Source organism: Acipenser ruthenus, chromosome 21, assembly GCF_902713425.1.
Source record: "Acipenser ruthenus chromosome 21, fAciRut3.2 maternal haplotype, whole genome shotgun sequence".
In the NCBI taxonomy this organism is placed as follows: domain Eukaryota; kingdom Metazoa; phylum Chordata; class Actinopteri; order Acipenseriformes; family Acipenseridae; genus Acipenser; species Acipenser ruthenus.
The window spans coordinates 23,673,005-23,690,444 of NC_081209.1; the positions used below are offsets into that span (position 1 = coordinate 23,673,005).

At 36.1% G+C, this 17,440-nt stretch overlaps 1 protein-coding gene and 1 long non-coding RNA gene across 2 annotated transcripts in view; one reads left to right on the forward strand and one right to left on the reverse strand.

Annotated features, from left to right (window-relative positions):
• The window catches only part of LOC131699128 (uncharacterized), a 31,752-nt gene that overhangs the window by 13,584 nt on the left and 728 nt on the right, over nt 1–17,440 (reverse strand). The window lies entirely within an intron of this gene.
• Nucleotides 15,790–16,707, forward strand: LOC117427964 (tumor necrosis factor alpha-induced protein 8-like protein 3). The gene has a single exon (XM_058995146.1). It carries the CDS (start codon nt 15,888–15,890, stop codon nt 16,386–16,388), a length of 501 nt encoding a protein of 166 aa, XP_058851129.1. The 5' UTR covers nt 15,790–15,887; the 3' UTR covers nt 16,389–16,707.

A 17,440-nucleotide genomic window follows, 5' to 3' on the forward strand; every position in this document is an offset into this window, starting at 1 on the left:
CATGATCTACCCATTGAAGTCAGGAAGTTTACAAAGTCTTACAAACTCAATTTAGTACATGGAGACATGCCCCATTTAATCAAAAGGTCATGTACTGTATTTCAGAAGTAAAAGTGTGCCTCTGTAGTAGTGTGTGTAAAAGATAGACTGGACCCACTTTTACCTGGAATCTCTCCCTCCTCCCGAACTAAAACATTATACTAGTAAACCAGAATTCCTTTAAATTGTTTTGATCAACCAGAGTAATATAGAAAAGTACATAATGTGTGTATACAATTTGACCAAATCTGCTATGCAGTCTTTAAGCACATGGAGTGGTTGCTGTGTAACTGCAATACAGAAACATTTTCATTAATTATAAATGCTCATACTTTTAGTCTTATTCGAAGAAAATCAAATCCTGTCTCAGTGCCTTCTTTACCATCTTATAAGAGCAGTATTTAGCCAGTGATGTCATTGTAATGACAGATTAAGTATGATGTTATAATGCGGTTTCTTTATTATTATTTATTTCTTAGCCGACGCCCTTATCAGGGTGACTTACAATTGTTGTTAGTTTTGTTTGTTAGTTTTGAAATCTGTTATTAGATGGCTGCCTGGTGCAACTGTAACCATGTTTCAGTAAGTACTTAGCCAGTTGTTGCTGGGCTGCTATTATTGTGGCCAGTGTAGACCATTTTCAATTGTTTTAATGTTATTTTTAAATACACGTTTGTGTTTATTAGAAGTGTCCCTCACCCAAATCACTATGCTCCTTTTACTTTTGTAATGGGGGATTCTCATGCATTGCAGAGCATTCAATTACTGGATTGGACTTTCAAATACTAGAAGACAGACACTAAGAAACCTAGTAATAATTACACAAACGTTGCAATGATAATCCTAAGAAAGAAGAAAACCTTAAAGAGTGTATAACTCTTAACTACCTTAACCCATTTGATAAAAAAGTCAAGGGAAACAGATATATGTGCAGCTGTTTTGTGCTTTCATCTGGTCCACAGATGTAGCTGTGCACCCTGAGGATCTACTGCAAATGTAACCAAAAGCTAAATTGGGAAAGTCTGTTGAAACCTAAAAAAAGCCCTTCTGTTTGGGAGGGGGGGGGGGGGGGGGGGGGGGGCGGGGCGGAGTGCATGGCTCCATATCAGTTAAATTAAATTACGATAACCCCAAAGCTTATGCCTCCAAAACAGGCTCCAACAGTTACTAGCTTTTCTGCCTGTAATGTGCTAGGCATTCAGTGACAGCAACAGTATTTTTCATGGGATGTTTAGTGCATGACTTTTTTTTGTTTTGTTTTAAAGTTCTTTATTGATACATTATTGAGAGATGGCAAATTTTTAAATGCACATTCATATGTTATCAGATTTTTAGCAGGATACATACTGTTCTTTATACTACAATGGTGCTATTAACCCATGTTTTATTGAGCCTATTTTTACAGTTGTTTGCAGTTGAAACCACAGTCATTTCCTCTGTAAAGCCTAGCTTTATGTTGCGAGGGAGGACACAGTATTATTTAGAACTCCCATCATAGCTAAAGCTCTCAGAGATTCAAGGGTGATTTATCATGATATTATGCCAGGAAAAAAAAAATCTTGAATTGCAGCATCTCATTTAAAATGGAGTGCCTTGGGACAAGAATGGAAGGAAGTACATGATGGGTACACAGGAGAGTCATTAAATTCTACTCAGATCAGAAGGATAAATCTTTGCTGTTTAATAGGTTTCACACTAACTGGGGTGATATGGTCTCAATGACCCCACTTATCAGCAAGCTAAGAGTGGCTCCCTTGGCAAGATGTCAGATAAAGAGGGTATATGCTCAGTTTTATTAGAAACTTACCTTTTATTCAAGCTCCAATTGTGAATTGCAACAAGGGTGCTCTATGCACACTACTTTTGATTCCATGTAAAAACATAGATGTTATTCCTGGAGAGGTTTGTTTGTATAACCGCTCACCAAATATTGTGGGGATCCAGACTAATTCAGTCACTTCCTCAAGGTTAAAACTGCCAAATCCAACAATACTTTACTTTTTAATGGTAGGGTTCTGACACATTCCAGCAATAATATACAGAAATGCTGCTCTGAGAAAGCAAACAGACTGCCAGAAGAACTCCTGTCAAAATGCTAGTGTAAGGAAGGACTTCATGGGTGTTATTGTACAATGGCATTCACGGGATTCATCTTATAGAGTTGGGGCATTCATAAAGTTTGTCATCTCAGCTAGCTGTAGCTACTACATAGCTAAAATACTAATATGCAGATTCATAAAAAGAAGGTACTTCATATGGTTGTGTCACTAGAGAAGGAGCACATTGTTTCAGTCTTCTAAAAACACAGTACCTGCTAGTTAATGTTGATCTCATGTTACGGATGGGTTGTTTCTGCCATTACATCTTTTTTCCTAGCAAGTGGAAAAATGGTGCTTGCTTCATATGTTGGCTTCTCTAAATCTGCTCAACAGCAGCTGGCAGATTGCAAACATAAGCTCAAAGGGCATCAGGGAGATCCTTTTGATGAAGTAGCACTTTTTACAACAGAAACCAATGATTCACAATATACAACCCACATGGAATTGTATGACACTTTGTAACCTTGATTCACAAAGATTTTCAAGATTAATGATGGTTATCATGTGAGACAATGGATGGTATTCGTTCACATGGATTCTGAACATATTTTTAACATACAGTGAGCTTCTTCAAAGTTACATGTAGGTCAAGGACAAACCCCAATCCTGAGATAACTGTAAGGACATCCATGAGAACCAGACATCACCGGTAGCTTTTAACAAAATAAACATTAGCCTCTGAAAGGGAAGCCACTGCAAAATGTGCACTTGTGATTTTTTTTTTTTTTTCTTAAAGCCACTGAAGGTTATTGGAAGGACCTAATTTTTCTCGTTCGTACTGTAGCATTACCATTTTGTTTTCTAATTTTTGGATAAACAGCAGCTACAGTTGCCAAAGCTATAAAACATGTAGATAAAGACATGCTTTAGAACAAAGCATAAAGGGAAAGGAACAGAAGGTCAGATTGTAAGTTTAGATAACATGCTCACGATGGAACATATTAAACGAAGTCAGCTATGGCAGTAGAGACTAATGCTTTTATGCACTGGACTTGACCCTATTGTAATAGAGAACAGTTTAACAACGTAGTGTTGCATAGATTTACAAACACAAGTCCAGTTGTTACAGGCTGTTTGGTTTTGGAGAAATGCCAATCTCTAGCTCATTTTTACCAGTGGAGCTACCCAGAAACAATTTCACCTATTCTGATTTGAAGAAAGTTGTTGGGGCAGTGCTCCAACTATAGAACCAAAAACTGACAAATTCAAAAATGTGACATTTCAAAATCCAACACGAAATACTCTTTATATATATATATATATATATATATATATATATATATATATATATATATATAAATTGTTTTTTTCAATGATGTCTCAATCCTAAAATTTTAAGTGATGTTAAACTTTTGGCCAGAGCCATACTGTGCACAGCCTGTGCAGACAGGTTGGTTTTTCTCACCATGGTTATGGGATAAATAGTTGCTTCTCAGTTGGAAAATATGAAGCCTAACAGCTTCCCTCTGCCAGGCCATAAACATGGAAACCCTTGCCTGCTCCAATATTTTCTGAGGGGTCACTGTCTCTCTCCCATTAAACTGTTTAACTTGAAAGAGAACCTACTGGAACCACGCCTTTAATGAATTTACCAGTAAGAATTACAAAAGTAAAATGAGTAGACGTATTGCTAGAATAACCCAAAACAAGCAGGCAGCCCATTTTCTAAATGCATTCTGTAATAGAGCAAAACTAAACCATACAAGTAGTTCTGGTTACTTTGTGGAGGTCCCACTCCACTCCCCAAGACCATGCCACTTTTTTGTGGTTTAACAGCTTAATTTATCACTCATGATGTAACTGGATGTTCCAAATGAGCAGTTGTAGATAAATAAAATTGCTGCTTCTGGATTTAAACTAATTTAGAATAATCTGATTGTGTTAAAAGCATATTTCTTATTGGGGCTTACAAAGATTTCATGAATAGTATTTTGGATTAATTTGGTTGGTTTACAGCAAAAGAAGGATGTTGTTACCTTTATGTATTATCATTTTGAGCCTCACAGCCATAGAAGAAAGCACATCTTAAAAACAAGCGCTTCTGCATGTGTTGTGCAGGTTGGAAAACACTCAAATACAAATGTAATAAAAAAAAATGATATACAGACAACTGGTTCAGTTTAAGATGATGTCATTCAATTAGATATTTAGTAATTAGGAAGACACATTTAGAATGATTGCTTTGAAGCTGTGCCTGTTGCTGGCTCTTCTTTAGACAATAAAGAAATACTCAGAATAAATAAAATACATCAAGCCAACATGGAACTTAAAATGTATTCAAAAGTATCTAGTATATAGTGGGAACAATTCAGCTGTTAATGTCCAAAAAAAAACACAAAAATGACATGCATGTGTGAACAAGAGTACGGTAACAACACAAGCTCAGAATCATCAGGCTGCACTATCTACACTATCAACAAAAGCGGTCTTACAACTTGAAAGTGGCATATGTAAATGTATTTGTGAACTTGGAAACTGCTATTGTCCCACAAAAGCAACAGCACCAACAATGGCAAATGTAACAGTTGAAGTGATCATTAAAAGTGCATGTTATCTGGTCTTGTAAATCAGTTGACTAACAGCAGACACAGGACTGAAGTCACATGTGTCAAACCCTTTTCTACTGAATGGTATATTGTCAAAGCAAGATCTGTTGTATGAATAACACTTACTGTACAAAAAACACCAATAGGGCTACTATTTTCAACACAACCTTACAAGGTTTACAGGCTTTTAATACAAGAAATATGTTTAAACTGCTAGCACTACAAGTTTAAAGTTTCAATGGTCAAATAGCAGAACGCGTTTTAAATGCACAAAATAGTGCATTATTTTTCATAGAAGTGTACATGAAGGTAAACATCGACCAAAAAACATTATTCAAAACTGACATTTATTTGTCCAGTTGACTGATGCAAATCACTATAAAGGCTGCAGTGTATTTTTAGATGCCGAACATTCCCATGGGGGGGGGTGTACTATGCATTTGTATAACAATGCCATGCTATTTTAATTACATTTTGTAAATATTTACAAGAGTGTTGGGATGTGAACGCATGCCTTTAGACAACCCATACATTTGCTGTTTTTCCAAGTTGGGACCTTTTTAGAGTGTTTTGTATTCAATACAGTTCTTAGCCTGACAGCAGCCACTCTTTACACTGCCTATTAGCCAGTGCGTCTCAGTGTTTGGAGACCACTAACACGCATGTTTTTGGTTTCGACCTAAATATTTATTTAAAATACACTATCTTATGAACTTAAAATAACTATGTGAAAAGCCCTCTGGTTATCAGTGAATGGTTCAACAGTAGAACTGGGCCATTTCACTGGCTCAGGCACCGACAATCCCAGAGCACGGGAATTACTCAGCCTAGATCTGTCTTCACGAAGCACGGACAGGGTCAGAGGTTGTGCTTGAAGCAATGGAAAAAAAAAAACTGTTACTTACTTCATATCCTTTCCTGGCAGTCTCAGACCTTGATTTGCAAAGAAGCGTGTAGCTTCCTTATAACTCTCCAAGGAAACATATTAAGAAAGATTCAGCATACTGCATATTAGGTCAAATTAAGATTTAGAACATCAGTACTGCTAGTTTGCTTGAAATGCTAATAAGCTTGTTTGATTTTATGCCATTTCCTTCCAAAAAGACATTTGATTAAAGCTTACAACTTTGACCTGCGGTATATAGACGCTATGTAAAGGTTCAGCTGTGACATTTAAAACAAAGGATTCCAATCAATTTTTTTTTCTTCAAATATGAGCACATCTTGAATCAAAAGCAAAACCAAGACCTTGGAAAGAGCAATTATTTTTTTAAGAACACTTTGAATTAAATACGGATTAGTGTCTTTAATACTTACTTTAAAACTGCCTTCAGTTGTACCGATACACACACACACACACACACACACAAAGCCACCACATTAATTGGCCTAAGGTTTAATGAGGGAAGAAAGTGCTATAATCTTCAAGCAAATTGAATAAAGCAATATTGATATATTATAACATATGTCAGAACTTTGACCCCCTACTAATAGCGATTAAAAAGGGAAGGCTAGCACGGCTAATAAGGGTTCAGGACTCCTACCTTTAATGTATCTGTGTATTTTAATTTACATGTACTGGTATTTACAGTAAAGAAAGAAAAAAAAAACACACGAACCAGACTTTTACGTCACTAGGGCAGAACAAAGTCTGACTTAAAAGCACAGTTTACACAGAACACCCAAATTCAATATTTTTAAATTGCAGTTACTATTTAAACTCTAGATGGTTAATGTTCCCAATCCAATACTTACTTTTACATTTCACAGCTAGGTTTACAATCTGAATGGCGACTGAATGCAGGAATTTCTTAATACTGTAGTTAGGGTATTTTTAACAAATGTTTCCATCATTTGCCTCTGCCAGTGCCAAAGTAAGTACTCCAATAAAATCATACACCCCAGACACAGACTTTACAAATGCCTTGAATAATTACAACAGTTTATAAAACCTCGTTAGAGCACCACAATGCCATCTTTGCATAAACCACATTTTCTGGTGATTTTTCATTGCAAAAGAATATTTGAAAATCTAGTGATACAAATCTAGATTCTAAACCCTTTTTCTGGATAGGGCTATATATGGACGGCCACCATACTCACAATATAGAGTCCTGTGTCTAGTCAACAGGAGATGTGTACTCCATACACACTGTTCAGCAAAATACAAATTTCTCTGCATACATAAAGTTTATCCACAAATAACACATACCACTGCACAATCTTTACTGTCAATATTGGTTTGTGTATATGATTCAAGAAAAGGTAATTCAAATAATTTCTAAATTCACAACAACCTCAGAATGAGAAAACATGTTTATTTCTATTCATTTCTGAACCTACTGTACAGCTTTGGTCCAAGGTGAATAGGAATTCCTCTGCCATACACACCATTAAAACTGGGTCCTCTGTCTCACTGTATTACAGGATCTAAAGACACTGATGTTTACACCATGTTTAAATATAAAATCAGTATGTAGATGTTTAATCCAACTGAGTAGATTGCACCATCTCTTAAACCCGTAGTATTAAGGAGTTACTTAATACATTTGTATGAGCGCTACACACAAATGCATGAGTTACAGCATGAAACAGATATCAAATGCATGACACCAAAAAGCATTCAGGGAGTAGCTGGTTTGTTCACAGTGTATTGTGATATTATGTAGCAAGACAACAAATAGTCTGTGCTGCAGGCTGTTGTATTTCTTAGTTGTATTTAAACATAGGAATATATTATGGTGTAAAGTCAAAGGCTCAGCACTAGTGGATCACACCCATCAACCTATTCATAAGCATGAAGGCAATTTATAAAATGCAGCCTTGCCTCATCTGCGAACCCTGTAATTACATCGCTCACTATATCTCTACCATATGAAATTAACAACAGGTGCTTAATAACCAGTTTTGGTTAAGTGATTCAAATTGAGTTTTTTTTGTATGAGGCTACAAATAAAATAGTTCAGAATCAAAGCTACTGTTCAAATGTTTCTACAAAAATTAAACAAGTTGCTATTTTAATGTCTAAACTTAACTTTCCAGGAAATACATTTTATGTGGGATCAGTTCTCAACATACAATGCAAGGTGAATTTAGTTTAGAATATATTCCTTGTATGTGTAACTCTGGGATTTCATTAATATGAGGAAAAAACCTTCAGCCACTACATCAATAAAATGGGGGATCAGTTTGAAAAAGTTTTTTTTGTGTGGGAGGGGTGGGGTTTATATCTGCAGCACAATTCCTGACTTGATGAGATACATTAATTGGGAGAAAACATCCTGATGAAAAAGCCTTGCTAGAGTACTCCAATGTTGGGTTTAGACTGATGTGAAGTGACAATGCTTCCATTTATACAGAAGCGCCTAGTCTCAGCTTTCCTGAGCTGTCAGTACTGCTAAAATGTCATGCTGGAAGCGGACGCAGTTTTATAAACCAAAAAGCAAGAATAACTTGTTGTCTCATGCAGGGTTGTTTCCAAGGAAACAAAGGGAAAATCCCTGGTTTGTTGACTTTTGAAGTGATCCCCATTGATATTACAAGATGATATCTCTAAATCAGGAATAATATCCTGTTTGTTTTGACGCATCACTACTGCTTTATTAAAATACTTCTAATATTCTTTACCTTGGGGTCCTTATACCTGCCCATAATATTTCTATTACTTTGTGAGGTTTGTGAGTTTTCTTCCAAAGAACAAACCTACACATTATCAAATGTTACTTTGTGATATACACTCATCAACGGTTTGAAATTAGCCTGATTGACAGAGGCAGGTCCATTTGGTTGTGGGCAGGTGTATTTCACATACTAACCCGCCGTGGTGGGGAAATCGACATGTACTTGGTTCTTGGTGCTTCCTTTTCTAGTGGACAGCAAAATAGATGAGACTTGGTTTAAATTACAGAGCCTGTACTATGGAAATAACCTTAGCAGTCAAGCTGTTGGGTGTATGACATAATAAAATACAATGCAGTCACCAGTTTATGGTGGATTTTCCCTATTAACTATTTCTTACGGTTTTAAACTTTATTAATGAATCTTTTTAGTACTGTGTAACAAACCCAGAATTTACCACAACTACTGTACACCCACCTCAGTATTTCTCACAGTATATCTTACACATGCAGGCTGAAGGCCGGTGAATAAAAATGGAACTACCAGCGGCAACCAAAACTAGTCAAAACACCCATCTTATTCATTGCATATTTCTATTTTAGAAATGAGGACTAGGACAACAGTTGAACAAAACAGATTTAAAACACCTTCCAACAAATAAAAACGAGACAAACTGCCAATCGATTAAATAAATGATCCATAGTTGGTGTGGTGAATTATTAAAAAAATTAATAAAATTTCCAACTTCAAGACAGTAAATCAATACTGCTTTCAGTTTGTGCTTGAGCAGAAACAACAGATCTCCACTAAAGTCTCATTTTAATTATACAGTATGGATGTTCTACTAACTGACAAAACATTGTGTCAGTAGAGTGTCAAATACCGTAGATATGCTGACACCAGTTACATATAAGGAAGTGTTTGCAGACACGTTTCAGGGTCAGAATTCAATTTGCAGCAATCATTTCTTCACTTATAGTAAATGATGAGAGAGAATTGACATTGCTGTCATTCATTGTTGTTGTTTGTGAAATAAACTCAGATACTTTTCCCCTAACTCTTCAGTCACTGCCACAATCAGTTACTGTAAACATGCGTCATTCATGGGAGATAGGAGAATTGTATCGAGCACAATTTAGCTGTTGTGTAGAGTTTCCTCAAAGCCTTCCACCAGTACAGATTCCAGGGTTGTCTGGCTGAGAGACAATGTATTATTAATTAATATATATCCCATAGAAGGGAAAGCAAATACAAAACTGGCGAGAGACACACGTAATTGACACTCAGGGAAATATGTAATTACTTATCCACACTACATGTTGATGGCTGAAATTGTGTAGTGTTTCAATATAGTTTTAGTTGAACAGTTTTCCTGTTTATCAGTTAATTCTGACTTGATTTTACTTAGTTTGCTTATTTTTGGATACAGATACTACTTGAATATATACAGTGATGTTCCAGTTTTTAAATCATATTCATATATATATATATATATATATATATATATGACAAACAAACACACACACACACACACACACACAGTGCTCCCTCGCTATAAGGCTCTCGATTACAACACGCCTCGGATATAACGCTCCTACAGCATGTCCCCCAATTCCCTATACTAGTGATTCATGCAATATTTCTACAGTAAATATAGTACTTGTGTTGTTCAAACTATAAACCACTTCTCAGTCTAACCTCCGTTACTGTCTCTCCCTTTTGAAACAGTAGCTGAACTGAAGAAAAGCTGTGCTGGCACTAACACAGACATCTCATTCAGTATTCGTCTTATAACTAAATAAATATTAGGCCTATTTATAGTTTAAAATGGTTAATTCGTGGAAAGTTACATTTTTGCTTCACTGTATGTGCATAGTTATTTTATTTTGTATTTTAGTCAGATGTGTGTTATGTGTCCCATGGAGCCCCCCGCAACCCTCCCCAGTTTATAACGTTCTTTGGTTATAACGCTCATATTGTGTCCCCCCCGAGACCCGCGTTATAGCGAGGGAGCACTGTATATATATATATATATATATATATTGCATACAAGTGTAATATATATGTAATAGGGAAATAAAAAGTCACAGACAGACAGAGGGTGCACCCCTAATGCAAACACCACTATTTGTATGAAAACTGTTTATAAATAGTACAGTGCTCCCTTGTTATTTGTCATAATTCACAAATGTGGCTATTTCATGGGGACAGTAAATTGCACTGTACACTGTATAAAGGCACTTCACTAGCGCACTGTTTTTTTTATGTCAGCTAGCAAAGGGGGCTAACAGGGGAGTAATAAACTGCTAAATCCACATTCTCAACTTATCTCTTAAGCAATGTTATTACTAAATTCTGATATGAAGGCTTACCCTCGCCAGGAATGCATTCTTTAAAAGCAAAAAAAAAAATCACACTAGATAAATTCTACAAAATAGACTAAACAGTGGGCAGCAGGCACTTTAAGGCAAACAGCTTCAGGCATTCTGCACGTAAAGTACATAAGAAGAGTCAAATATTGTGTGGGACGTAAATCCTGTGTAATCACAGTTTTACTTCATAAATCATAAGTATTACGAGAACAATTTATTTTTCATGGTACTGAATAAGTACTTTACTTGGCAATTCCTTAATTAGCTGTTACTAATTCAGCCCTGGAGCGCAATCAAATGAAATGAATTAAAACCAGGCAGGTCAAGTTGAAAAAACAGAAATCAGTCCCAGACAGAACGTATCTACTAAAAATTCAATACGACACGAAGACGATGACTTAGCCAGGCAGCTGGAAGGATAGACCACTGCCATAATATCCAGGAAACCAAACTAGCAAGTGAAAGGAAAGTAAATGAGAATATAATAGCTCTCTTTATTAAAACAAACAAAAATGCAATGGTAACCAATAAAGCCAGACATTTTTACAAATGAAAAACTGACAACCTTGCATCTGCTCCCCCTGTCAACTAGCGTTTTCTGCCAGGAAACTAATCCTCTAAACAAAAACAGCACAAAGTCAGTGAGGAAGAATTAGCAATCCAAATGACTAAGTAAAGGACAAAAGCCTCTTTTGATACACAGGGCTTGCTAACATTTCAGCCTGATTGGAGAATATGGCACAGACAATCTCAAAGCTAATTTCATGTGGGGAATAATAGTGATTCGGAAAAGTAAAGGATTAAATGCGGACGAAAGCTCATGGCAGTTTATGTAAACCTCATTAAAAACCAGAAGGAATGAACTCTTGTGTAAATGAGAATGACCTTTGGTTTTTGCATTCTTAAGTGGTAAAGCAAGAGCTTTTTAAATGATCATTATCTCCAGCATGTGTTGAGTAGGGAAGGATGCAATGCCAGCAACTTGTCTTTCTGTTCTGCTCTTTTCAGATGTTAAATACTGAAGCGCGTAAATTAATATATTTAAATAAAACACCACACTGGTGGTGTTGTACCATATAATTAGTAAACATTACACTCATACTTCTGAACCTCCGGAAGGTTACACAGAATAAATGAATTATTTATCACAAACATTAGAAGAGGCCTAAAGGATCCAGGATCCCACAGGTTTGATTGTATTTATATCTAGAGAGTATAAACATTCAAACTGTTGGACACTGCTGCTTTAAAAGTCAAAGTCTTGGCCCTGCACATGCTTACTGTGGAACACCCGTTTCTTTGTTGACATTTTCCTACATACTGTGCGGTACTTATGTTTCAAAACAACTGCAGGTCTTTCAGGTAAAGACTGACGGGGATCACCTGCTCCTTGTTTTGAAGACTTGCCAGAAATAATTATTCCAACTTTCAGATTGAAAAAAAAAAAAGTTGCATGCTATGTCTTGTAGAAGTTAATTCTTTATAACCTTGACCCTTTACCTTCAGCAGCTGAATGTTATTTTGATATAACAAAAGACAGTCATGCAATGCCATCCTAGATGTTGCACACTGCAACTCTCCTCAGGGCTGGAAACTCGCTCGATAACTCATAAATCATATACTTAAACTCTACTGCTTAAGAGCCATCCATAATTTAAAGACAAGCCAAGTTAAGTAGACACATGCCTCGCTGTGATGAAGGCGCCAGCCAAAATATTAACAGGCAAGCTTCTGTGAATGTATGCAGCAGCAGGAGGTTATAACCTAAAAGCTCACCTAAGTGCTTAATTATGCATAACATCTAAAAGAAACCATGCACGGTACATGCAATACAGGAACAGCCTAGTAGACAGCATAGTAACCCATAGATTACCAAGCTTTCAAATCACAAGTTTCCCCCAAACCTTTAACTAAATCCTAACCTGAAAGTCAATGCAAAATTGCATCTCATACCTCCAGCAAGATGATCAAAAATATAATTTTCTAACAGATGCTATTCAATGTGGATTTTCCTACAGCATTCAGTACCAGACTAAATCGACAACTTACATTGTCCGTTTGTTCTGAAGGTCCTAGCAATAAATATGAATGGTGACTATTGTGGCATACTTAGCCAAACTCTTGACTGTTGCTGTTGGTATGCGTGCTCCCCTTCTTGGGTGGTATGTCACAAAGCTAGTGAGAGTTGAAGTACCGGTAACAGTAAATTCAATTAACTAAGGGTTTATTTACAGGCGTGACTTCAGACAACATACTGCATTCATTTAAAAATATGGCTTCCAGAGGTTTCACATTTTTCTAGTGCTTTAAACTTTTAATTTATTTGGGTTTTAATGACCACAAACCAGAAGTTTAAAAGTTTTACACATATTGTATTAATTATCACTCCTTTACAGGTTTACTTCATAAGTAATGTGTTAATGCTTCCAATGATTAAAATCACATTTGCCTAGCTGTGTTATTTTCTTCAATATGGGGTTCAATGGCAATAACTTGTGAAAAGTTTGGGTGGGGGGGCACAAGGTAGGACAATTCTGCATAAGGCATTTAAATCTCCTGCAGTACAACAGACACATATACTATGACGCTGAATTAAGAAATGTGCATAACTTGGAACACCAACTGATTTGTCATACTTTCCTCCAGGTCAACCTTGTTCTATTCAATTGACTTCAGCTGGAAGGAAACATTTTGAAAATTATAAAATCATATGAATAACAGAACAGATGTAGAACATGGGTTAAACGTACATAAAAAAAAGAAATTGTAGTTCCACATTAACTCCAGCACCAAAGAGTAGACTGGACCAAAACAGACCTTAACCCTGTATTATTATTTATTAAATGAACCATGTTGAGCATAAGAAAATGTACCGAACTGTAATTCAAAGCTGAATTGTATTCAGTTTAATAATGGCAACTGTGTCCTAATCTAATTGTTATGCTTGCATGACATTATTACAGCAAAAATAAGGTTTAATATACTGTGGCTGCAAGCATTTCAAGCATCATTATTTCCAATGGAGCATGTTAGCATTAAAGCTCTAAAAATGTAATGGTTTAAATATATATTATATATATCAAACTATATTACATTTCTGAGCAGCATATTATTATTATTATTATTTCAATGTGTTTTCCAGTCTGTATCTTGGAACCTCAACAAGTGATGTGGCCAGCACACTTAGGAAATGCAAAAAGCCCCCACTTTCATCAGAACAGTACTTGCAGGAAGCTGCACTACAGAAACCGTGCCACTATTGAATTATAGATTTGTCCTCTGTGCTTTTATTTGGCAACATGTATAAACAAATTAATAATGATGCCACCTGCATTTGCCACATTCTTATTCTATTGAAATCAAGTCTGGGATCGTATTCATTAAATCTCTTTAAGCATGGGCACCAGATTAAAATAGGAATGTTTTGAAGCATCAAGAGCAATACTGTGCTTTTTTAATTCAGAAGACATAATCATTCTCATAAATTATGAAGGACTGTGCATGAAAAGCATTTCCTAGAATTCCGTCATCAGTCATTTTGAAGGACTAAGAACTACATTTCTACTACAGATAAAATGTACCCGATTTCCAGAGAAGAGCTATTTTTAATCTTAACTTCCTGTGTTTAAGCACAGTAATAATCATATTTACTTTTAGTTATTATTTATTTCTTAGCAGACGCCCTTATCCAGGGCGACTTACAATCGTAAGCAAATACATTTCAAGTGTTACAATACAAGTAATACAATAAGAGCAAGAAATACAATAACTTTTGTTCAAGCAAAGTACAAGTGTGACAAACCACAATTCAATAATACAGCAGATAATAGTGATAGTTACATCAGGATATGATTAAATAGTGATAGTTACATCAGGATGTGATTAAATACAAAGTACTACAGGTTAAACACTTGGCAGATTACAGTATTCTGAAGTACAGGATTAAATGCAGTAAAATAGGGGGCAGATAAGAGCAAAATAAAGCACATTTAAATGAAGGGTGATAGTGTCCCAGGATACAAACAGAGGAGTTCTACAGGTGCTGTTTGAAGAGGTGAGTCTTAAGGAGGCACCGGAATGTGGTCAGGGACTGGGCAGTCCTGACATCTGTAGGAAGGTCATTCCACCACTGCGGAGCAAGGGTGGAGAAGGAGCGGGCTCTGGAGGCAGGGGAGCATAGCGGAGGTAGAGCTAGTCTTCTAGTGCAGGCGGAGCGGAGAGGTCGAGTGGGGGTGTAGGGAGAGATGAGGGACTGGAGGTAGCTGGGTGCAGTCTGGTCAAGGCATCTGTAGGCTAGTACAAGAGTCTTGAACTGGATGCGAGCGGTGATTTTAGTAATAATCTTATTTACTTTTCTTTAATATTAATAACATATTCATGAAAGAATGACCAAGATTTAAAATAAAACAAATTCAAAATAAAGAGAAAAGAACCCAAATCCCTTCAACATAATATTGCTGGAGTTAAATCAATGATTTCAAAACCCTGGTTACCCTTCTTCAAACCACAAAACAACTGCTTACTGGCTGTCAATTCTGAATTAAATCATAGGCTTACAAGCTTCATTCATCCTTCAATCAGTTTACAAAGGCTATGATTTACTCACAATGACAGCAGATTCTTTCAACTCAATCAGATTTATTTTCAAGTGCTTTTTGACTAAATAGCAAATTAGATGGTTCTATTTTCACGCACTACAGCAGCTGCATCTGTTGTAAACCAACAGTGTGGGACTCCAAGTTCGTTTGTATGCCAGTGTAATATGTATGTCTTATTTATTTAGGGTATTCATGGATTTCAGTTGCCTTTAGTTGTCCATCAAAGATGAAGGTACCATGGACGGCAGACCTTTTGGACAATTATATAAAAGCTAAAGAAAAAGAGTGTTTTGAAGTTTTGCATGGGGTATAAGAGGTAGGGTTGGGGGATTCAATTTTACATTCATCATTTAAGTTTTATAATACTGATATGTGAATGATCTATAGCCAATACCATACAGTACGTATTTACCTTGAACTAAATATCAGCCATTTGTCTACATATAAAAAATAAGGGTGTGCTAACGGGGTTCTTTTTTATTTTGCTGTTCAATATTAAGATGATGCAACGGTTAATCTCTTTCTATTTTTGTGTTTGTTTTATGCTGTGCAGTCCCAGAGATCTTCAACTCTAAAAGCCTGGCTCTTCAAGCTCAGAAAAAGATCTTGAGTAAGATGGCAACGATGGCGGTGGCCAACATGCTCATCGATGACACCAGCAGCGAGATCCTGGACGAGCTGTACAAAGTTAGTCGAGAGTACACCAAGAACAAGAAGGAAACAATCAAAATCATTAAAAACGTGATCAAAATCGCCTTGAAAATCGGGATCCTCTACAGGAACCATCACTTCAGTCCAGAGGAGCTGGAGACCGTGGAGAAGTTCAAGAAGAAAATGAATCAGAGCGCCATGACCGCGGTCAGCTTTTACGAGGTGGATTACACCTTCGACCGCAACATTCTCTCCGAACTCCTCAACGAGTGCAAGGACCTTCTGCATGAACTCGTGGAGCACCACTTGACAGCAAAATCCCACAGGCGCATCGATCATGTTTTTGATCATTTTGCTGATGCAGAGTTTCTTTCTGTCCTTTACAGTCCTTGTGAAGAATACAGACTATACTTGAAAAAGATCTGCGAGGGTATTACCAAACTACTTGACGAGGGAATTCTTTAACCTGTTCCTTTATATGTCGTGCTGTCTTTTATGAACTGTACTTTTATTTTTTGGATGTGTTTTCACAATATATGACTGGCTATACTAGTAAATCATCCTGATCTGTACATCCTAGGGTTAGCAATTTTGATAGTTCATATGTTTGTAATTGGAGAGGACCTTAAATTCTATTTCACTTGGTGGAACTCCCCACACCTCAGCAAATGGATTCGGATACTATAGACTTGGTTTCATTGGTTGAAATCACCAGTATTTTGTTTTGATTTAATGTTCCCTGTTAAAGAAATAAATCAGGTGGCTGGAATCACTTTCCCTTTAAGTTGTTTTTGTTTATCTTTCATTTAAAATAAGGATTTGACTGTATCTAGTGGCCAAGTGTTGTAACTGCAGTATTGTTTGGGCACATGTTTAAAGCTTTCTCTTGTCTGAAATTACTCTTAGATTTTGAAAGGAAAAACAAAAATCAATTTGACAAAACTACAGTAAGTGGTATTATTTAATATATCTTATTGTACACCATTTACATTAATTTCTCCTTTAAAAAAACTATGGACTAAATCAAAGATTAAGGTACAATTACAGCAAAATGACAGTTCAAGAAAATTATTATGACTAATGTGACCCAAAGACATAAAAAAAGAAGAAAAACACAATCTATCAGATATTTTTACCCCTGAAATCTTGCATCAACCCAAATGCATATATAAATAAAAACTGCCACATTCAAAACAATACAAATTTGATTTTAAAAGCATGTAACTGGAAATTATCTGTGTAAGTTTTCTGTTACCATACCACACTGTTTGATGAGGAATGCTCCAAGTTATAAACTATTTATCTTCAAAGTCAATATAATTGGTCCTAATAAGATACCTGCGACTGTATGGATGTTTTTACAATGGTGTCAAGCTGTAATAGCTATCTTTTACTAAAGAATAATTATACACGCATACCTGTGGTTGAAGTGCTCTACAGTTCTCAAATGCATTGTGTTAGTTAGCTTTTTGTATGTAACAGTTACATTTATAGATATCTAATCCATCTTAGATCTT